Genomic DNA, 22990 nt, shown 5'->3' with positions numbered 1-22990 from the left:
AGTCCCATTTCCTAATATGTTCCTCTCCTTGACCATATTTTTGGGCTGACTTCAAGCCTCTCCCTCTGAAGGAATAGTTTTGAAGGATAACACTTATATGGTTATAAATATTCAGTATACTATTTTTTAAATTTTTTTACCTTTTAGTATTACTGATCAAAATAATTAATAATTTCAGAGTCAGCAGAAACTTTATTAATGAAAATATCAATAAATCTTGGCGCAGACATTATAGCTTTCACAAAAAATTAACTCAAAATGGGTCATAAACCTACATGTGAAACATAAAACTATAAAGCGTCTATTAGATTAACATAGGAGAAAATGTGGGTGACCTTGGTTTTGACAATGACTTCTTATATACAATGCCAAAAAGGACAATCCATGAAAGAAACACTAACAAGTTTGCCTTGTTATTTAAAATTTAAAGCTGCTTTGCAAAAGACACTGTCAAGAGAATAAAAAGTTAAGCCACAGACTGGGAAATATCCACAAAACGCTTATCTGATAAAGAACTTGTGTCTAAAATATACAAGAAATTCTTAAAACTCAATAATAAAAAAAAAAGGAACCACCCAACTTCAAAATGGGAAAAAGATGTGAACAGACACCTCACCAAAAGAACATAAATACAGGTGGAAAATAAGCATATGAATAAATGCTCAATACTATATTAGGCAATTGCAAATTAAAATGAGATACCATTACTTACTAGAATGGCTAAAATACAAAACACTGACAACACCAAAGCTAGTGAGGATGTGAAGCAACAGGAACTGTAATTCATTGCTGATGGAAATGCACAATGGTATGGTTACTTTGGAAGACACTTAGGAATTTATTACAAAGCTAAACATAAGATTACCATACAATGTGGAGCACCTGGGTGGTTCAATTGGGTTAAGCAACTGACTCTTGATACTGGCTCAGGTCATGATCTCACAGTTCATGGGATTGAGCCCCACATCAGGCTCTGTGCTGACAGCTTGGAGCCTGCTTGGGATTCTCTCTCTCTGCACGCCCCCCCCCCCCCCAACTTGCACTTGGGCACGCAGGTGCATGCTCTCTCTCAAAATAAATAAACTTAAAAAAAAAAAAAGATTACCATACAATGTAGCAATGATGACATTAGTTATTTATTCAAGTAAGTTGAAAACTTATGTCCACAAAAAAACCTGTACAAATAAATCAGGCAGCTTTATCCATAACTGCCAAAAACTAGAAGCCATCAAGATGTCCTTCAAAAGGTGAATAGATAAACTGTGGTATTATTCAGTGATAAAAAGAAATGATCTACCAAGCCAAGAAAAGACATGGAGGAAACTTAAAGGCATACTGTGAAGTAAAAGAAGCCAGTACGAAAAGGCTGCATACTGTATAATTCCAACCATGTAACATTCTGGAAAAGGTAAAAGTATAGGACAGTAAATACATCAGTGGTTGCCAGGGTTTCAAGGGGAGGGAGGGAGGCATAAATAGATGGAACACAGGAAATTTTGGAGAGTATTAAACTATTCTATATGATCCTGCATGGGTGGGTACATGACATTATGCACTTGTCAAAACCCTTAGAATGTACAACACAAGAGTGAACCTTAATGCAATTATGGGCTTTAGTTAAAAAAAGAAAATCTACTCCAACTGCCCTCATTTCACAGATGAAGACTCTGAGGCCCAGAAAGATCAAAAGACTAGACAAAAGTTACACAGAAAATTAAAAGCCACAGCTGCAATCTGTTATTTTGAATAAACGGCAAAAATAGGGCTGTGATGGATATTGGGAGTTGTTAATACTAACCCTGTTCATACTTGAGTCAGGCTACCTTTAAAAGTTAGACCTTTGCGGGTTTCTGACACTGTAAGACATTAAATACAATATGGGTACAAAGAATAAAGAATTCGTGCTGACTCAGAGCCTGGAGCCTGCTTCGGATTCTGTGTCTCTGTCTCTCTCTGCCCCTCCCACCTCCCTCTCTCTCTCTCAAAAATAAACATTAAAAAAATTTTTTAAGTAAAAACAAAATTTAAGAATTTGGCTTAAGTTTTGATTCTTCCATTTTCAATACAAATATAAAGAAGCTGAGCAACTGCAGCTGATGAGATGGCACCGCAAGAAGGCAGAAAGCCTTTCTTTGGGGAAGGTAGAAGAACGAACATTTGAGCTCTAACTTGGTGTTTAAGCTCTATAGTTGATACACTCCCCACTCCCTAAATTGTCATGAGAAAAGAGTGACTGCACAAAAGTTCTCATTTACTTAATACTTACCCGTTTGGGGGAAGTGATAAAGCACTGTAAAGAAGTTAAGAATATGAGTTTTGTCAGGTATGGTTTCCACTTCTGGCTCTGCCATTTACTTACTACCTTATGTGTTTTGAGGCAAGTTATTTAAACTCTTTGGGCCTCAGCTTCCTTACCTATAAAAATGGGGATAATAAGATCTACTTCATAGAGTTAATGGAAAGAAAATCCATATAAATAAGCTAGCATAATACAGGCACAGGATGAACACATTATGAATATTAACTATTAATAATAGTAGTTATAACTATTAGATTTTACGTATGTGTGTGTGTTAAGCCTATGTCTCAAAAATTTTAGAATTAGATAGGACATAGGAAAACAAATACACAAAATATACAGAGAAAATGGTGCCAAGCATATACGCGCATTACATACATTATTTTATGGACTCTTCTTAATAAGTCTATGAGGGAGAGTCAGCCAGTGGGTCAAGTATTTGAGGAGCATTTACCCTGTGTGAATCACTGTTTGAGGCACTGAGAGTATAGTAGTACACAAGAGTCCTTCATGCAGAAGAACACAAGATAAGCATAAAACAAACATATACAAGTGGATAACTGAATTGATGTGATGAAGATTAAACAGGGAAACAGGTGGTCTGCTTTAGCTAAAATGGTCAGGTAAAGTCTCTCTGAAGATAGGGCTTTTGAGATGAATCCAAAACAGAGAGGAAGGCAGCCATGTGAAAATATTTGGTAAGGGCACTGTGAGTAGAAAAAAATAAGGATCTTAAATTTGGTATATTCAAAGATCAGAAATGGATAATAATATGCTCTGTATTTTATAGACAAAGAAAATGGGGTTTTACAAAGGTTAGCAACCTGTATGAGGTAAATGGCAGAAGAACTTGAAGGTATTAACTTCAAAATCAATGGTCTTGCAGAAATGCTATGCTGCTTCTCCCCAAAGTGAGCAAAACATCTCAATATTTTCTCAGCCATGGAAAAATCCTGCTTCTCAAACAGTCTTCTGAATGTACTTATGAAAATTTACCAACTGGAAGCAGTTCTTCTAAATTCCATAACATCTGTTTATTTGTTGTAGCAAAAGGTAGATATTATGAAACTAAGAACTGTAAATTAAACAGTGTAAAACTGTATCCTGTTAAATAAAATTTTATGAGTGACACCTAGATCTCCCTAAGCTATACATTATTTTTTTAATATGAAATTTATTGTCAAATTGGTTTCCATACAAAACTCAGGCTCATCCCAACAGGTGATCTCCTCAATACCCATCACCCACCCTTCTCTCCCTCCCACCCCCCATCAACCCTCAGTTTGTTCTCAGTTTTTAAAAGTCTCTTATGTTTTGGCTCCCTCCCTCTCTAACCTTTTTTTTTTCCTTCCCCTCCCCCATGGTCTTGTTAAGTTTCTCAGGATCCACATAAGAGTGAAAACATATGGCATCTGTCTTTCTCTGTATGACTTATTTCACTTAGCATAACACTCTCCAGTTCCATCCACGTTGCTACAAAAGGCCATATTTCATTCTAACTCATTGCCAAGTAGTATTCCATTGTGTACATAAACCACAACTTCTTTATCCATTCATCAGTTGATGGACATTTAGGCTCTTTCCATAATTTGGCTATTGTTGAAAATGCTCCTATAAACATTGGGGTACAAGTGCCCCTATGCATCAGCACTCCTGTATCCCTTGGGTAAATTCCTAGCAGTGCTATTGCTGGGTCATAGGGTAGATCTATTTTTAATTTTTTGAGGAACCTCCACACTGTTTTCCAGAGCAGCTGTACCAGTTTGCATTCCCACCAACAGTGCAAGAGGGTTCCCGTTTCTCCACATCCTCGCCAGCATCTAGTCTCCTGATTTGTTCATTTCGGCCACTCTGACTGGCGGGAGGTGATATCTGAGTGTGGTTTTGATTTGTATTTCCCTGATGAGGAGCGACGTTGAGCATCTTTTCATGTGCCTGTTGGCCATCTGGATGTCTTCTTTAGAGAAGTGTCTATTCATGTTTTCTGCCCTTCTTCACTGGATTATTTGTTTTTCGGGTGTGGAGTTTGGTGAGTTCTTTATAGATTTTGGATACTAGCCGTTTGTCTGATATGTCATTTGCAAATATCTTTTCCCATTCCGTTGGTTGCCTTTTAGTTTTGTTGACTGTTTCCTTTGCAGTGCAGAAGCTTTTTATCTTCATGAGGTCCCAATAGTTCTTTTTTTTTTTTAATTTTTTTTTCAACGTTTATTTATTTTTGGGACAGAGAGAGACAAAGCATGAACGGGGGAGGGGCAGAGAGAGAGGGAGACACAGAATCGGAAACAGGCTCCAGGCTCTGAGCCATCAGCCCAGAGCCTGACGCGGGGCTCGAACTCACGGACCACGAGATCGTGACCTGGCTGAAGTCGGACGCTTAACCGACTGCGCCACCCAGGCGCCCCCAATAGTTCATTTTTGAGGTATACGTTCTTTAAATGTTTTATATCATATAGACATGTTATTGATGAAATATGGTGTTTTTAGTAATTTTTGTAATAAAGCTGGACATGAATTCCTTGCTCAAAAATGTAATCTATTTATGCTGCTGTTTTATGAGAAAAATAATTGCCATATTTTTACTTATTGTAACTTTTCCCAATTAAGTAGCTTAAAACACAAAATATTGTTAAAAATAAATTGCAAATTTGAGAAAAATGAAATCTAATTCAAGGATCTCATTCTTACAGAATGTCAGCAATACGATTATACAAAATAGCACCCTTCAGTTCAACTACAAAATACTTTATAAACATTTCATTAATTTCGATCAAACTGAAGGACAAATATTACTTTACATATCGATGACTATTTTAGAAGATACGGTTTCTTGAGTACCAATATATGCCAGATGCTAACCTAAAAGCATTATATATGTCATCACATTAAATCTTCACAACAGTCATAAGAACACCAAGGCTATCTCATCTCCCACATCCAAAGTTAGGGAGGTTGAAAAAAATTGGCCAAATTCACACTAATAAAAAGCAGACTTGGGGTCCAAAGCCAAGATTCTGAGACTGAGGTCCATGCTCTTCTCACTATTTGAATATATAGCTACATCTCTCAACGACAGTTAAGGTTTTGTGCAGAAAGGTTGTCCAGAAGCAGTACTAGGTACTGTTCACCTGCATGACTCTTAAGTCCTTCAAACAAGATGATTAACAACATGTCCAAACCTGGACGCAGTATCTTCCCATCCCAAGACTGGAATTCATAGTGTATTCCCTACTCTAATTAATGGAAGGAGTTACTCTTCGCCATCTGGATAGCAATCAACCCAGGAACTCTGGTACACTTAGCAAGACTGTGTTTCTAAGACCACAAGACTTAGGAGTGATTTTTTTATAGTAAATTCATCAACGAATTTCATAATAAAGGCCTCTTGGGAGACCAGCCAGTCAGCTTTTTCCTGGACTAAAGCACTATTCATTTAAAGCAACAACTTCTCTACATATACTATACTCTACATATATATACTATCTTGCAACAACATGAGGTATGCAGGAATATAGTAAAAATGTTAGCAAATTCAATTTCACAAGTGTGAGCACTGTAATTCACTTGTAACAGAAATTCTGCTCTTTTAAGACAAACTTTCAAAAATGTTTTCGTTATGAAGTCACTTCTATCAATTATCTTGTGTTTTTGTAAACAACAGGTAAATATGCAATGCCTTTGAAAATTTTGTGACATTAGTCTTCCATTTATCCATCAAATATGTACTAAGTTCATATTAGATGCCAAGCACTGTACTTGGAGCTGGAGATGATGAGCAAAAATCAGTACAATCACTGCTCTTCTGTGCTTAAACTTTAGAAGCAGACAAACTTTCACACACCATTAGAAAACTGTATTTGTAACTTATTAGCAAGTAAAGATATATGGTAAAATAAAAGTTATTTATGATAGGGACATTCAACAAGATAAGGAAAACTCAGAGAAAAGTGGATTTGACCTAACATCTACAGGAAGGGGAGTCAAAGACAGGCTAAAACAGTCTGGACAAACAAGAGTTCCAGAGGTGCTGTATCCAGACTGTCTCCAGTTCTCCCATTCTCTCTTAAATATGTCCATCTGACTTTTATACTCTTTACTCCACCAAAACTGCTCTCAAGATCTTCAATGACCTCCACATTACTAAATGTAGTGGTCAGTTAATCAATCCTTATCTCATTTGATCCAGGACAGCACTTCACATACTTAGCACTCCCTCCTCCTTAACCACTTTCACTTGGCTTTTAGGACACCACACTCTGTGGGTGTTCCTCTCCGTTCACTGGCTGCTCCTGCACAGTGCCCTTTGCAGATAACTCCAAATCGACCCAAATTCTATGGAGTGCCTCTTTCTGTGACACCAACTATTCTCAGGCTGTAACTGCTGTCAAAACACTACTGTGAAGTCCAATATTCTATCTACAACCAGATCTTTCCCGTCATCTCAATACTCATTTATACAACTGCCTACTCTGTACTTCAACTTGAATAGCTTAGAGGCATCTCAAACTTTACATGGCCAAACAAAACTCTTGATTTCCACCTCTTTACCTCTGTACACAAATCTGGAGACTTTGTCACAACATTAAATGGCAATTCCTTCCTTTTAGCTGCTCAGCCTAAAAACTCAGGACTCACCTTTGACCCTTATATGCTCACACCTCATGACCAATCAGCAAAACCTGTTGGCTATACTATCATAATAGATCCAGACTGTGGTCTCTTCCCACTACCTCCACTGTTATCACCCTGGTCCAAGCTACCATTATCCTCTCTCACCTGGATTATTACTAGAGCTTCTTAACTAGTGTCTCTACTTCTAAACTTCTAAACTGTTTCCCTGTGGTCTATGCTCAACACAATTTCAAATAAGTAATCATTTAAAAAAGTCAGATCATGCAACTCATCTGCTCAAAGCCCTTCAATGGCTTCCTATTTGTTAAAAGTCAGCAGAGTCCTTTCAATCACCTACATGACTTCCTTCCTCTGTAACATCATGTTATTCTCCCCTGCACTCATTGTGCTCCAGCCTACACTGCTATTTTTTTGCTCCTGCCCATATGCCTTTGCACTGGCTGTTCTCTGCATAGGAATGTTCTTCCTCGAGGTATCTGCACAGCTTATTCCTCCTGCTTCAGATCCCCTCAAATGTCCCCTTCTTGATTAGGTCTTCTCTGACCACCTTATTTAAAATTGAACCTTGCCCCCCACAATCTGGCACTCCCTAGTCCCTTTCCTGGTTTATTTTCCACTGCATTTGTCTTCATTTGCCACATATATCACATATTTATTGTCGATTTCCCCTTAACAGAATGCAAGCTCTAGGAGAATAGGGACTTTTGCACAGCTGTACAGTTGACCCTTGAACAATGTGGGGGTTAGGAGTATCGACCCTCCACCAGGAAGTAAAAAAAAATCCCTTAACTTTTAATCTATATAACTTTTGACTCCCCCCAAACTTTACTAAAAGCCTACTGTTAACCAGAAGCCTTACCGATAACATAAACAGTTGAGTCACACATATTTTATATATTATATACGGTATTCTTACAATAAAGTAAGCTAGAGAAAAGAAAATGTTATTATGAAAGCCATAAGGAAAATAGATTTGCAGTACTGTACTTACCAAAAAAAAAAAAAAAAAAAAAAAAAAATCCACACGTAAGTGGACCTGTGCAGTTCAAACCTGTTGTTCAAGAGTCAGTGTATATTGTGCTCAATGATATATCTTTGTTGTTCCATTGCACACTAGATACTCAACAGATATTTGTTGAGTGTATGAATGGATGAAAGGGAATATGAGAACCAATGACTGAAGATCTGTAGGGCTGAAGCAGAGATAGGTGGAGAGTGGTAGGTATACGAAGTGAGGCTGGAGAGGTAGAAAGGGACCAGATGACATTAGGCTCTACAAAGAAGATTTGCCTTAAGAATACTAAGACACCAATGAATGATTTAAGAGAAAATCTGGTCAGATTTGCATTTCAAAAAGATCATTATGGCTCCTGTGTGGAGAACTAATGGATAAAGGTCAGAGTGAATAATCACTATTGCAATGGTCCTGGCAAGAGATTATGGCAGATTGGAAAAGACTGTGCTTCTGTAGATGGTGGGGAAAGGATGGATTTGGAGGGTATTTGGGAAATGAGATTGATAGGATTCGGTAATAATTGGCTATAGAGGTACGAAGGATCAGAAGAAATCAAGAATAATGTGTAGTTTTCAAATTTTCACAAGTGGATGGTAGGATCCTTAACTGAAATGGGGAACACTGGAAAAGAATCAGGTTCATTAGAGATAACCATGCATTTGGTTTTAGGCATGTTGAGCTCGAGGTGCTTTTGAGAATTCCAAAAAGAAATATAATGGAAATAAATACATGAAAGCTGGAAAGATAAAGTTGGATGGAGCTATACATTTAAAAGTCATAGGTGGTAGTGAAACCATGGGTATGGATGAGATCATATTCAACTACACAGTAAAAAAAAGGACATAGATTTAAGAATGACCCTACCCTTTGTGGGCTGGACAAAGGAGGATGAGGTCAAAAAAAGGACAAAAAAGGAATGTCTTTTTTATTTTTTAAATCGTACTCATAAGAAGTTCACGTTTAAAAATAAAATCTGGTTTAAACCAGTAGCATTGAATGTAGCAAGGCTACATTAGACTAACTCATCAAAACTATAAATCTGTTGAAGGACAGGTCATTTTCAGAAACTGTCTGGTAAATTCACAGTACTTGTCTCTTTGCAACTTCAAAATACATCAATACACAAATATTATCCTTCCCAAAATATATACGATTTGGCTTACTGCAATTTTCCTGAAAATATCTCATCTTTCTCACTTCTGGGACTCACCACATGCTATTCTTTTGGCCCTCTTTCCCTGGTATAAAGATTTTCCTGACTTTCCAAGATCAAGCTAAGTTATCTTCTTTCTAGCCATCCTAGTTAGCCAGATATGACATCATACTATAATTGTGTGTTTAGCCATTAGATTCTGTAACTAGGTAGAGGCTGTGTCTTTTTCACTGTTGTATACTCAGAACCTAACAAGGCTATATTTTTAGAATCACATCTATTCTGCAACGTTTACAATTAAAATCTAATTTGGTTCTCAGTCCATTAACTGCCTTTCACATCTTGACTTTTCTCATAAGGAATGACTTTTTAAAAACGGTAACTTAAAAACAAATGACTGAATCCTTTAAATATACTAAATTTTGGATATTTTTATAGGTCTTCTTTCATAGAGTATCCTTAAACCCTGCAAACATTGATTTCTAGGAATATTGTGGATTCTTTTCCCCTTAGTCTCATACAAAATGGATTTGAAAACTCGCTTTCAAAGCCCTGCCTGGGATTTCATTCGGGCGCATAAAGCACCGAACTCGCCTACACGATGGCAAACAAAAGTGCAACTGCACGGGGATACCTAATCCCTGGGCCTGAGTCCGCAGCAAGGTGCACTTGTTTTCACAGCATCTCTGTTGCCCGGCCTTCTGCCGCTCCCTCCGACCCTCGGGACTGCGACCATTTCACGCGCCAAACGCGCCCTCGGCCTTAGGAACCTGGACTACTCCTTCCCACGCAGATTATTGGACAAAGTCCCTTGGCTACGAGGATAGCCCTAGATGGCGTCGTCTCCAAAATCCCTGAGGAAATGAAGGAAGGAAAAATCCTGTCCAAGGAAAAGTGGCAGGCAACTCTACAGTGCTCACCCAGTCGACGCTCTCAACCTCCGTTCGCGCAAACCGTTGGCTTGAAGGCCGCTACGGACAACGTCGCAGTGGCTCCTGGGGACTGTAGTTTCTATCGCCAACAGAATGCGTCGGCCGCATCAAAACTACATTCCCCAGATGTCAATGCGAGGAAGCCCTGTCTCCTCAAACCGCGGGTTTGGCGTAATAGACCGTCGCTATTTTCAGGCTAATCTTAAATTTGGATTCAATTTCCTCCAGGTGTGTGTCTACGCCCTCTTTCTTTTCCGTGCTTGCCTTCTCTGTAATTGTTTCAGTGTACTTCAACGCCTCCTTACTTTTCTTTCCCCTACTCCAGTCCAGAGAATCCAAACGTCAGGGCACGGAAAACGCCCCCGACGCAAAATGCCCCTTAAGCGCCTGCGCCCGGCTCGCCATCACGCATGCGTAGCAGCCGGCAGCCGTGGGAGGCCGCGCGCGGACTTAGGGTCTGGAGGTAGCCAGCGGGAGGGCGGGGCTTTTTCCAATGGCTTTGCCTCTGCGGGTCGCGTCTGCTTGGGCGGGGAAGAGGGCGCTGGGGCAGGGGCGGCTCCTGGTTTATGTCGGGCGGAGAAAGGGGAGGGGCTGGTGGGGTGAGGACCCCATCTCCCCTCCCTGCTCCCGCCCTCTGGGCCGAGCCCCACCGATGGGGCTGGGCGAAGGGGCGGGCTCTGCGCCTCAGGCCTCGCTGCTCCGCCAGCTTCGCGGCGCAGCCCGGCATTTAGGGATTGCGGGCCAGCCCTTTGCCTTGCAGGCTTAGTGGGAGGTGGGCGAAGACGCAGGAATAGGAAAAGAAGTGGCGTCCGCCTGGGAGTCCAGAATCGTCGGGGCCGGAGACGCTTTCCTCCAACGCTGTAGCCGAGACAGCGGCTGCCGGAGGCTGCCGTCCCCAAGGAACGCCTGGGTCTCCAGCCGCGGCGGCCAGTGAGCAAGCGTTTGGCGAGATTTCCCCACTAGCTCTTGGCCGGCCGCTGAGGCGAAGGGAGGAGCTGCGGAGGGCGGGGATTGGTGCCGGAGGAGGGGCGGGGTGGGAATGCTCTTGAGAACCCGGTGGCCGCCCAGACCAAAAAAACCCGAATGGCTGGAGCGCGTTCAACTGTTACCAGCCTTTTTGGGCAGAGCACGGATTTGACAGCTCCACAACGTGAGGATATCCGCTGACCCCGCGAGACAGAGGAGAGCACTTCCCTGAGACTGCCTGTCCAGCAAAGCCAGCGCTGTAGGGTTTCAACTTTAGAACTTTTTTCAGTCTCTGACAAGGCTTGCCCCTTCATGTAGGAGAGGGTAAGTTCTGTCTTGTAGATCGCATCAATAGAAAAGACACTTCTTGTTCCAAATGTCAGCCAGACATCTGTGTTTTCATGACGATTCGGTTTCTCTGATTTTATTCTTACATTCCTCGTTTTAAAAATACGAAGTGCTTTTGGGGACATGCTGAAGGGTAACTGAAGACTGCAAAGAAAAATCTCCAGTTGTCATGGCTGAAGGAGAGAATGAAGTGAGGTGGGATGGACTGTGCAGTAGAGATTCAACTACTAGAGAGACAGCACTGGAAAACATTAGGCAAACCATTTTAAGAAGAACCGAGTATCTTCGTTCGGTGAAAGAGGCACCTTTTCGTCCATCAGACGGGCTTTCAAATGCTGTTTCTTTGGATGGGTTGAATAAGCTTCTTGCTCATCTGCTTATGCTTTCTAAGAGATGTCCCTTTAAAGATGTAAGAGAGAAAAGTGAGTTTATTTTGAAGAGCGTCCAGGTAAGAAAACATTGTAATTACAACTGTCCGTCTAGTAAAGCGCAGTTTTACTTGCAGTTGTATTTGCTTCTAAGAGGTGGTTAAGTGAACTCATTACGAATTCATTCTACATCTTATCGAGTGGCTTGTAAAACATTGAATTTGGGACCAAAATTGAGTAAGGTGAATTAAAGTGAAAGCAATTTTCAAATATAAGTAAATAAGCATTGTCTTTCTAGAGAGTTTTGGAAGCTGCATTCCTCCTGGAAAAATAAGAGAAAGTTACAGTTAATGGCAAGTAAAGACTTGCGTTTTCATTTTTACATGTTGTTAGGAAGTATAGCCAGTGTACTTTTCACATCAGTACAAACAATATTGTGTGGAAAGTTTCTCATTTAAAAGCCTCTTAAATGATAAATGTTTCTTTGCTTGTTCAAGATAAATGGTGAAACAATTCTTCTCTTGTTCTTAAAAGCAAAACAAAAAAATCAGGGTCTGTTCTCTAAAGGCAACCTTTCTTTTAAAAAAAATGAATTATATAAAATAATAAGTCTATATTATAAAGAAGCTAGCTTCTTTATAGTTGAAAGTTGAACCCAGGTTAAGTGAATGATAGAAACACTCCTGTAGTAAATTACTTAGTTTTCTCTGTGTTTGCCTCAATTGTTTTCTTCACATATATACCTACTTAAGTTTTGAGTGCAACCAATTAAGAATGTTAATTTTCCTCCTCTTCTATACATAATCAAACTCTCCTGTTTTATTGGAAGATTTATTAGGAAGGGTTTGGTTTGGTTTGAGAAAGGTTTTTATATACTAATAATGGTCAGTGACACTATGTCTAAGTTACTGAATCGAAGTCATTTATGCGAAGTTCTTAATTTACTTGGGTATATATGTCAGCTAAGATTAACAGTTTTTCTATTTTGGTTAGTTTGAAGCAATAGAAAAATAATCATGTCCATAAAATGAAGACTCTGTTTAAAATCTTGGCATATTTCTTCTCACAAACAGTTTGGGAACAATCATTACAATTCATTTATCCAGAGTTATCAGAGAGGAATTAATTTTCTAGATTCCTGATGTTTACCCTTTTAAGCATCCAAAGTTATTTCTCTATCTCTTAGACTGTAGCATCTACAACAATCGTTTTTTCATAATGGAGTCATCATTATGCACATCAAGTACTGTTGTATAGGTGAGGGTAGAGTATATAGGACTATAGGATCCACGTTTTTTGAATTTATGTTCAATTTTTAATAGTACACTTTGTTATTTATATCCAAATGGGAAACCAGATAACCAATGTGGTTAAGAATTATATTAAAAACAAAAGTAATTAAGCTCTGGGGAGTGCAAGGTCAAAGGACTGTGGTATATTGGTAAGTAAATGGGTACTGGAGCCAGACCTGAGCTCAAATTCTCCTCCTTTATTAATGTACTGCATAACCTTGGACAAGTTAAGTTACTTGATCTCTCTTAGCTTGGATTTCCAACATCTATAAAATGGGAATAATAACATAGAGCTGTTGTGAGAATAAATGAGATGTAAAGTGCCCCAGTACATAATGGATGCTCCTCTCCTTTATCGTAAGTGAAAGACACGGACTACATGATACATATTTCAGGATTCATTCCTCCTGCAAAAAGATTCAAGAATCGCCTCCGCAGTGAAGGTTTTCCATAAATTTATACTTTTCATCTCTGCATCTATTGCACTTAATTCCTGCTACTATTATAACAGGCACTTTACTTATATTGTGCTATAATCACATGTTTATGTGACTGTCTCCTCGGAGGGCTGTAAGTTCTCAAGAGTATTGACTGGGACCTGGAAGCTACTAAATAAATATCCAGTGTCTGAACAAATTTATATTTGGCTTCTTTTTATTTTTTATCAGCCTGAATAAAGTCACCAGATTAGGGAGTTTCCATCCCCACATCCTTAATTCATGCCTTCATTCAGCGATTGTTTATTGAATCCATGGTGAATGCCATTCTAAGAACTAAGAACCAGTGGTAAACAACTTTGACATTCTACTGGAGAGAGACCATAAACAATAAACAAATAATATAATTTTAGATAGTAAGGGAAGACTTCCCTGAAGAGATGACATTTAAGCAGAGATTTGGTGAATGAATAAATATAATCCAGGCAAAAATGAAATTTGTGAGGGGGACATTCCACGCATAGGGAACAATTGTGTGAAGACCTCATGGCAAGAGAGAGCAGATGAGGTCTAGGACCGGAAAGTAATACAATGTGATTGGAGCATATGTTTGAAGGGAGAGTGAAAGCTTAAGCACATCCTCTGTAGTCAGACCTAGCTCTAATACTTTATTAGCTCTACAATGTTGAATACATTTCTCCTTGATTCAGTTTCTGCTCACAATGAGAATAAAATAATGGTTGCAAAACATAGCACAGTGCCTAGCACATAAGACATGCTCAGCAATATTAGGAATTCTTACTGTTCTTAAGCAGGAGTTGGATAACAGGATCTTGAAGGCCAAGTTAAGAGTTGTGGACTTGGGGCGCCTGGGTGGCTCAGTCGGTTGAGCGTCCGACTTCAGGTCACGATCTTGTGGTCCATGAGTTCGAGCCCCGTGTCAGGCTCTGGGCTAATAGCCCAGAGCCTGGAGCCTGCTTCTGATTCTGTGTCTCCCTCTCTCTCTGCCCCTCCCCCGTTCATGCTCTGTCTCTCTCTGTCTCAAAAATAAATAAATGTTAAAAAAAAAAAAAAGAGTTGTGGACTTTATCCTAGGAACAATGGGAAGCCACTGAGGAGTTTTGAGCAAGACTGTGACATGATCCACGGTGTATTAGGATTACTTTGGAAGCAATGCAGAGAATGAATTTCAGGGGTGAAGAGTGGATATGCAGCATCAGGAGATAATTCCACCAGTCCAAAGCAAAATTATGGTTGGATTAGGGTGTAGTGGGAAAAGTGGGAAACAGTGAATGGGCTTGGGAGATAGCTAAGAGTTAGAAACAGGAGATAGTATTGAATTGGATACAGGAGATGAAGAAAATAACAAAATAAAGGATGCTCTCAAGTTTCTGGCTTGAACTACTTGATTACTAGTTCAGTCATTTCCTGAGACAGAAGAGTGGTAAAGGGTCAGTTTAGGAAGAGCGGTGAGTTTTGTTTTAGACATGTTAAGATTAAGTTACCTGTGATGCACCTGATTAGAAATAGCTCCCGAAGGAATTTCTGCCCCTGCTACTACCATTGTAGTTCTGCTATTGTTATCCGTCACTTCTCCAGACTTAACCCATCCTCCACCTTTATATCCATGCTCCACATAACTGCAGAGTCATTTATCTAAAATGAAATCTGATCATGTTACTCTCCTGTCTAAAATCCTTGAGGATAGAATTTAAACTGCTTGAGAATGTCACATAATGTCCAGCATCATCTGGCTTCCACATACTGCTCCAGCCTCCCATGAGAAACCAAATAATTAAATGTGGTACTCCATAATGCTTTCTGTTATTCATTGGTAGATCAGCAAAAGCTGAACTGAATTTGCAATCCCTACAGCTGTTCTGCTCTTGATTGTTTTAGGTCAGCTCAGAGGACTGTAATCAGGAGCAAAGTTGGTGGGACAGGGATAAGATGGATCAACTCAAAATGGCTAAACCTGTATATAAAAAAGGCACATTGGGAAAGAGCATTCTCTGTATTCCTGTTCTCAGTTTATTGGTTTCACAACAACATATGTAAATCCATTGAACACATTTTTGAGAACTGTTCTGTGCCAGGCACTGTACTTCAGACTGGAAGATCAGTAAGATTTGTTCCTGCTTTGGAGGAAGGTCTTCTAATAGGCCTTATTTATGCTGGGTTTGTTGTTGTTTTTAACCCCATAGTATCTTTTCGATATTCTTGATTCTCTGAACAAAGGAACAGAAGTGTTAACACTGGCCTGATACACTCTTATAGTCCACTGGTGAACTGTAGTTTTAGGGTGCAGGTAATTAAAGGAGGAATGTGAGTGTGTAAATATTCATCAAAAGATTATGAAGAGTGTTCAGAATAGTCAAGTACTTTTCTAAGAATGGTCATTTGATCATTTTCATTTCTGTACTGTGAAAAAGGGAATCTGTTAAGTTTTTTTTTATAAGATTGCCAGCAATTAACACTGTCTGAAAATAATTTGGCTTTAGAAAATTTAGACCAAGTAACAAAGTATGTTTGTTAAGTGGGGTGGAGGAGGCTTTCCTTTAGTGAAGTGATTGTTACCCCCCCCCGGGGGGGGGGGGGGAAATGAAACTTTAGCTGTTGGGCATGATGCACATTTCAGTTGTTAAAGCTGCAGTTGGAGTATCCATTTGATACCAATTTGGGTAATATGTAGTTTGTAGGTTTAACAATAAGAGATTTATTATTTAGTATAATAAATCTTGAGGTTGGGCAATTTCAAGCTTCATGGATTGATTGATTAGCTCAACTATATTCGTTTTTGCCTTCTTTCTGCTCTCCTTTCCTCAGCATAGCAAGTACTGTCTCTGCTTATGGTTGCAAGTTGCCTTATTCCAAGCACCATGTGTAGTCATGACTGTTTGTAGCTGAGAAGAGTTTCTTCACATGTGTTTATCAGGGAAGAAAAGCTTTTCTCAGCCTCCAGCAGACTTCCTGTCCATTTTTATTGACTAGGGTTGGGTCACATGCCCTTTTCTAAGCCAGTCATTGGCAAGGAAATTGGGCATTTCTGGTTTTGATTTGAACTAATCTGCATTCAGCCATTAAGAGCCAGGAGAGCCCCATCACTTGAACAAAAAAATTTCTGTTGGTGAGGAAGAATGGGGATAAGAAGGCCGTTAAGTTTAGTCAAAGGCTAAAAAGTTGATCTTATATCTAACTAGATAAAATATTGCTTTGGTCTATTATAATTTAGATTCTATTAGGTTGAAACATAATTTATAATGATGCTATAAAATATACCAGATTAGGAGCATTCTAGAAGCAGATTTGGCCTTTTGAACTGATTGTTTTGATTTCTTTTTTACTGCTATTCCTAGTCAAAACCAAAAGTTTAAGGTGGTGCATTTCAAACAATTCACTGCTACTCTTAGCCACAGCAAATACGAGTCTTCTTTCAGTATTTGCACTAAACGTCTCTCTTCCATATCCACTATTTTCTGGCCTTATTTTATTGATACACTGAGAACTCAGTCCCTTTCCTTAGGAAAGCCTCCTGCCTTTTCTATTCAGTGCTTCCTCTCATTCCTACCTTTGACCACTTTCTTTAGTAGCTTTTGAACTCGGAGGAGAATGCTATTTACCCTCGGGTTGTCCGTGTTTCTTTGGATAGAGAATGTGAAGAAATTGAAAGCAACGATTAACTTTTTTTTCCTAAATGGTTTGAAGACAAAGTAAGAGCTTATCTTACCCCCCCCCACCCCACCCCCTTCCCCAACACTGGCTTACAGGATGAATCATATCTGTACTATCTGTCCTCAGTGTCCTCTTTGTAATATATAAATACATCCTGTCCTCTTCCTTTGTTCTGACTTTTCAGAAAGACTGAAACTAACAAGGACACACTTTTTTTTTTTTTTTTAAGTTTTCAGATTTCAAATATTTAATTCCTATTACAGTGTCCCAGATGGTCTCTACTACCATGAGGAAAAAAACAACAAAAAACAGAATGATTATTTTAAAAAATGGTTTCTAGTACATTGTTTAATTTATAAATGGGATGTAGTGTTTTGTAGGAAAATGAGATGTTAAACACTTATTAGATTTCAATTTAAGGTCAAGGGTTGCTCATGGCATCATGAAGGACCCTCTGAAACAATAGTTTAGCTTAATTAAAATTACTTTCTCATGTTTAACACTTTGTGCCCTTTAAGTGCTGTATAGATCATTCATGAAGTAGAACATTTATGTTCTTTTTGTTTTAGAGTTATTTTTTTCCTTTTGGTGACTGTTAGAAATTTGTGGAATATCTTTTATCCATTTCAGTGGAAAATAAATTAATAAGAACCAACTTAAGGATTTATTGAAACTTTGACCTGACAGAAAATAGCATGGAATCTTGGGTATAATAAAGGATTATCAATCACTTAAACTTTGATACAGAAGGGTCCTATTTGGTGTCACATCATAATCATAAAGAATATTCATATTTGAAAACAGGCAGTGTTTATTTAGAAGCAAATTAACATGGAATGGAGGAACCATAGAAATGGGAAATTTTTAGAACTTGTGGAAGGACAGGGAGATAGATGCTAGGGGAGGGGAGGCAGTGCTTAAAGTGCACGGAAGGAAGAAAGTCCTGTAAGCAAGTAAGGTAAGCAAGCCTTACCACCAATTTTTAATCTCTGTCACAGTTTCTCAAATCAGACTATTTTTTTCGTACCATGGTAAAATACCTGCTTTTTAAATGGAAGTCAATGGAAGATAGGCTTTACTTTGACCCAACTTTCCTAGATCACATTTATTACATTAAGTGAGACTGTCATTGACCTTGATGAAATTACCTAGTACTTTAATTATGCAGGCACAGTATACTCAGGGGCATCTGAGAGTTCTTCAGAATTTTGATGATGGTATTGTTGGGGGCATTGGGCAGACTGGAAATTTCAGTATGAAAACCTCAGCTAGATAGGCAGTCTATGGGAACATTTCATGTTTTGCTTTTTTTCTTTTTCCTTTTGGTTACTACACTGAGTTAAACTAGTGCTGATAAAGATGCATTTACCACAATGTGCATTAAAAAAAAAGTCTTTTAAAAGATGCTTATTTTTTAAAAATGCTTTTTTTTTTTACTGTATATACTTAGGGAGTTATGTAGGATAACAACTAGGACCATTTATTGGATCTTCCCAGTTGGCATTGTTATTGTTAAAAATCTTTGTGTTACTAGTAGACTGCCACAGTTTTGACATTTTTCAATTTATAAGGAAAAAAACTCTTGAAATTTGGCCAACACAAAAATTACGTCTTCTCATGTTCTAATCTCTTTTATATAACAAAATAGGAAAATCTTATAAGATTGCAATGAAATATGTACTTACCTTAGAAAAATGAGACACTTTTAGTTTTATATTTTATTTCTTACCCTGTTTTTAATTTTAAAAGGGAAACAGCTTCATCGATTTATAAATTATTACTTATGAAGTTACCTTAAAACAACTTCCTAAGCTTTTAAACCATACTAAAGGGAAATAACATTTATGATGTGAATTTTGTGAGTTATCTTTTCCAAATCAACTGTCATATATGCATATTCATTAACTGAATAGTATTCAGTTAGTGTTTTAACTTAAAAATTGTTTAGATTGACAAGCTAATAAATATGCTTTTTAAAAATTAGGACAATTTGTCAATTATATGTAATATTCAGTAAAGTCTAATTAAAATCTTAGTTTATCCCACTAAAAGTAAGCATTTACTGTTTTGATACTTCAGTGTTTGACAAGCATTGCACACTTGTCTTAAAATTTTACATGATTTCATTTTCTAGCAAGTTGGCAGGTGTTAGCTGTCTATAATTATAACTGAGTGATTTTTCAAATGCTATTCATAGCCTAAACACAGTAAGATATGCTTCCAATCATGTGATAAAGACCAAGGCTTGCAAAATAGAGGTAGAGTGGTCTGTTCAATGGTACTGAAGGACATATTTAAGAGAAGCCTTTCAAAAGTAAAAAGTGATTTAAATGATAGGGAGAGTTTTCTCACAAAATAAGGTCTCTCAGAGTTGTTGATATACCTCACCAAATTAAGCTGAGTCTACTTTTTTACCTAACTTTTTTACCTAACAAGTAATGTATGCTTTGGCAGACCTAAGTTACAAAATATAATCTTTATTGATTCAGTTTTGTTGATGATAGAGGTTCGAAGTGCTAACAGCTCAGAGCCTGGAGCCTGCTTCAGATTCTGTCTCCCTCTCTCTCTGCCCCTCCCCCTCTTGTGCTCTATCTCTCTCGGTCTCTCTCTCTCTCTCTCAAAAATAAATACACATTAACAAAATTAAAAAAAAAAAAGACCTTACTGGATTTTCTTTACCAGTAATATGCTCATGAATAAATTAACCTTTGTAGTTTCAGTTTCCTCATCTGTGAATTTACATAATTTTATTATCTACCCTGTGGTGTGATTATAAAGATCATATTGGTAAAGCAGTTAGTTTGTAATCTTCAATATTTTGTAACCTACAAATTTATTTATTTTAATTTATTTTTGAGAGACAGCACACAAGAGGGGGAGGGACAGAGAGAGGGGGACAGAGGATCTGAAGCAGGCTCTGCACTGAGGGCAGTGAGCCCAGGGCAGTGATGGGGGTCGAACTCATGAACTGTGAGATCATGACCCGAACCATAGTGGGATGCCCAACCGACTAAGCCACCCAGACTCCCCTGTAACCTATAAATTTAATTATGAATAACTCTTTGATACTATTTACTTATCTGTAAGATGAAGGTAATAATAATACCAAACTCAGGGTAGTTCGGAGACTTAAATGAACATGTAAAGCATGCAGAAGTACATAGTAAGTGCTCAAATATTGGCAGTGATGTTGATGATAAGCTTGCTTTTGGTGCTTTACTTAATAAGTCGTACTCCAAACTGGCATTGCTTTAGGATTTTTCTGTTTAGAATTTAGGATTTTTATGTACTTGACTTTGATACATCCCACATCTTTTATCCACATATATTGACACTCCTAATTGCCTTTTGTACATTGAATGTTCGTATATAAGCTGATTAATGCTGATGTCTAGCTTTAGCAGAGGATGTCTCTAACCAGCCACTGCCCAGGGTAGTTGGCCTGCCCAGAGGTTTGCCCTAGATGTGATGGCAGATATGTAGCATCCATCTCCTCCTTGGAGTCCAACACCATTCTGCTATGTCAGTATGGCACCAGCAGGGAGGAGTTGCAGGCGGGCAGTTACTTGTGTCATCCAGATGGTCAAGTGTACATGGAGAGGTCCATGGCCAAGGCCTTTGCTTCAGTATCTGGACAGCATTAGAGTATAATTATCAAGATCATGGGCTTTGGAGTTAGTCAGACCTGGCTTTCAGTCTTGCTCTGCCAAACTCTGTGACCTTGGGCAAATTACATAACCTCCTTAAACCTCAGTTCCCTCACAGAGTTGAAAGGATTAAATGAGGTAACATGCGCAATGCTTACTGGAATCCAGTAAGCACTGAGTAAACGTTAACTATTAATATTCTGTTCTGCCCCCATAGTGCGATAGAGAAGAGATGGGAAATTGAGCCCTGTGGCACCATACACTTCTTAGGGTACTCCCAAGTTTCTGAGCAACTGGGAAAGTTTTCACTTACTTTCCAGGTTCCCCGACTCAGGAAATAGCACTCTAGAGAAAATAACACCTCTAGGAACCAAATTAAGGATTGTATAAATATTGTTTTAGCCATCTGGGAACTGGATTCCTCCTTTGATATGTTAGTCTGTTATTCCACTTGTGAACGTTGGACTTTCAAATACATCTTCAGGTACACATGATATAGGAAAAGCAAATCATGGCTTGTACACCAGTGTTGTCAGTAAGCAACTAAATCTTCTGTGCCTGGTCGATTCATGCCTGATACTTTAGGCAAGTTATCTACTCCAGAGACTGTTAGCCTTGAAGGTCTACTGAGGTGATTAGAGCTGCACTGTCCGTATTCCTACTCTGCTCACTGCAGTGGGAGCCTGACATCTTAAACTGAAAGTCCCCCAGGCCTTTCACTCTTGCCTGGTAACTGGCCCAGCTTAGACAGCTTGGTATGATTAAAACAAAGTAACTAAGCAAAGATACATTGCCAGAAAGTTACCTCAGCAAAAGTAACAAGGCTTGAAGAGATTTTGTATGTAACATGTTAGATTTCTTGAATTTGCTTGGTTATGTGTGGGTGTGTTTGGGGGCTCCTCCTAAGCTGCCATGTCTGCCCCCCTTATAATCTGCCATGGCGTTGGAACCAAGTCATCTTAAATCATCGTCAGTAGTCTTTTAATCTTTCTTGTTTGGCAGAATGTATACTTTTGAATGTCGTAAGAATAGGCATTCTCTATGTGCAGCCTAATTCTTTGCCCTTTTTGTATATTATTTCATTCAGTCTTCACAACACTGTAAGAGTAGATATTATTATCCCTATTTTATGCATGAAGAAAAATCAGAGCCCAGATAGGTTAAATAACTTGCCCAAGGTATCATAGCTAGTAAGAGGAACCAGATTTCAAACCCAGGCATTGAGAGTCCAGAGTCCATGCTTTTCACCACTACACTACACTTTCTGGATAAAAATTTAATGTAAGACTCCTAGCAGTGAAAATATATATTACTTTTTGTTCCAAATTATTTTTCCTTCAGGATGAAATGTAAAACTTTGGTGTTTCTAGGGGAAACTACATTCTTAGATGTTAATAAATTGCATACCAAATTCTTATTTAAACCCTGACCCATCTTGAAATTGCATTTGGACACCGATTGATCTTCATGTTTCGTTGTGGTGCATAATTTTTATTATGTTGTCATTATAAATTTCAGCTGATTGCATGGAGGCTCTGGCTCTTGGAAATATGGTGTGTGAAAGGTTTGTTTTTACATTAAGAGACTACTAAGTAAGATGATTTCTTTAGTGAACTGCCTAAAAGAAAATTTGGTATATTTCCATGAGTAATAGACTCTGGGTTAGCTTTGAATGTTAAAAGAGCATTCTCCTAGCTAGTTCATTGTTGCCATGACAGTGCTGGCAGTGTGAGTGTTGTAGTAACTCCTTGCAATGATCTTATTTTAGACCCTAACGTTTGCAGTGTCAAACATCCCCTTCCCCGCCCCGTAAGTAACTCTAGTGGAAAAGTACTGGTTTTATAACTGGCTTCTGGCTTTGTAGCTGAAAGACTGCACTATTGTGGGCTTAAAAAAAAAAAAAATAGTGTAGGAGTGTTGAGTATTTTTCCTGTGGATTGTGAATGTTTGAAATTTCCCAAAATATGGTATTGCATTACATACAGCAAGTTGTTTACAGCTAAAAAGGGGCCTCAATTGTCTTTTTAGAAATCAAGCCCAGATTTTATCATTACTTTGAGCTTATATAGAAATCATTTTTCCATTTGTATGTCTCCCATGCATACTTTAAAGTTTTTGGATTCTTTTATTCCATTATTGTGGAAAATTATCATTAGAACCATAAAGGATTGTGTTTAAATAGTGTAGAAAGTACTTTTTTCTTATTCTTTCCATAATTCAACATTTATC

The 22990-nt window shown here is 38.5% G+C and overlaps 2 protein-coding genes across 6 annotated transcripts in view; one reads left to right on the top strand and one right to left on the bottom strand.

The window, feature by feature from the left end:
• The window catches only part of CEP57L1 (centrosomal protein 57 like 1), a 76837-nt gene extending 66362 nt beyond the window's left edge, over nt 1-10475 (bottom strand). Inside the window, exon 1 of one of the 4 annotated variants that reach the window (XM_023254227.2) lies at nt 10337-10475. The gene's annotated coding sequence lies outside the window, so the exon portion shown is untranslated. The other 3 variants (XM_011282516.4, XM_023254229.2, XM_023254228.2) reach the window with 3 other exon arrangements.
• Nucleotides 10476-10550: 75 nt separating this feature from the next.
• The window catches only part of SESN1 (sestrin 1), a 116509-nt gene continuing 104069 nt past the window's right edge, over nt 10551-22990 (top strand). Inside the window, exon 1 of one of the 2 annotated variants that reach the window (XM_003986439.6) lies at nt 10551-11793. In XM_003986439.6, coding sequence (XP_003986488.1) covers nt 11515-11793 — 279 coding nt within the window. In that variant the 5' untranslated portion in view covers nt 10551-11514. The remainder of the gene's footprint in view (nt 11794-22990) is intronic. The other variant, XM_019831057.3, reaches the window with a different exon arrangement.

Source organism: Felis catus, chromosome B2 (assembly GCF_018350175.1).
Source record: "Felis catus isolate Fca126 chromosome B2, F.catus_Fca126_mat1.0, whole genome shotgun sequence".
Taxonomy (NCBI): Eukaryota; Metazoa; Chordata; class Mammalia; order Carnivora; family Felidae; genus Felis; species Felis catus.
This window is presented reverse-complemented; position numbering and strand designations above follow the sequence as displayed.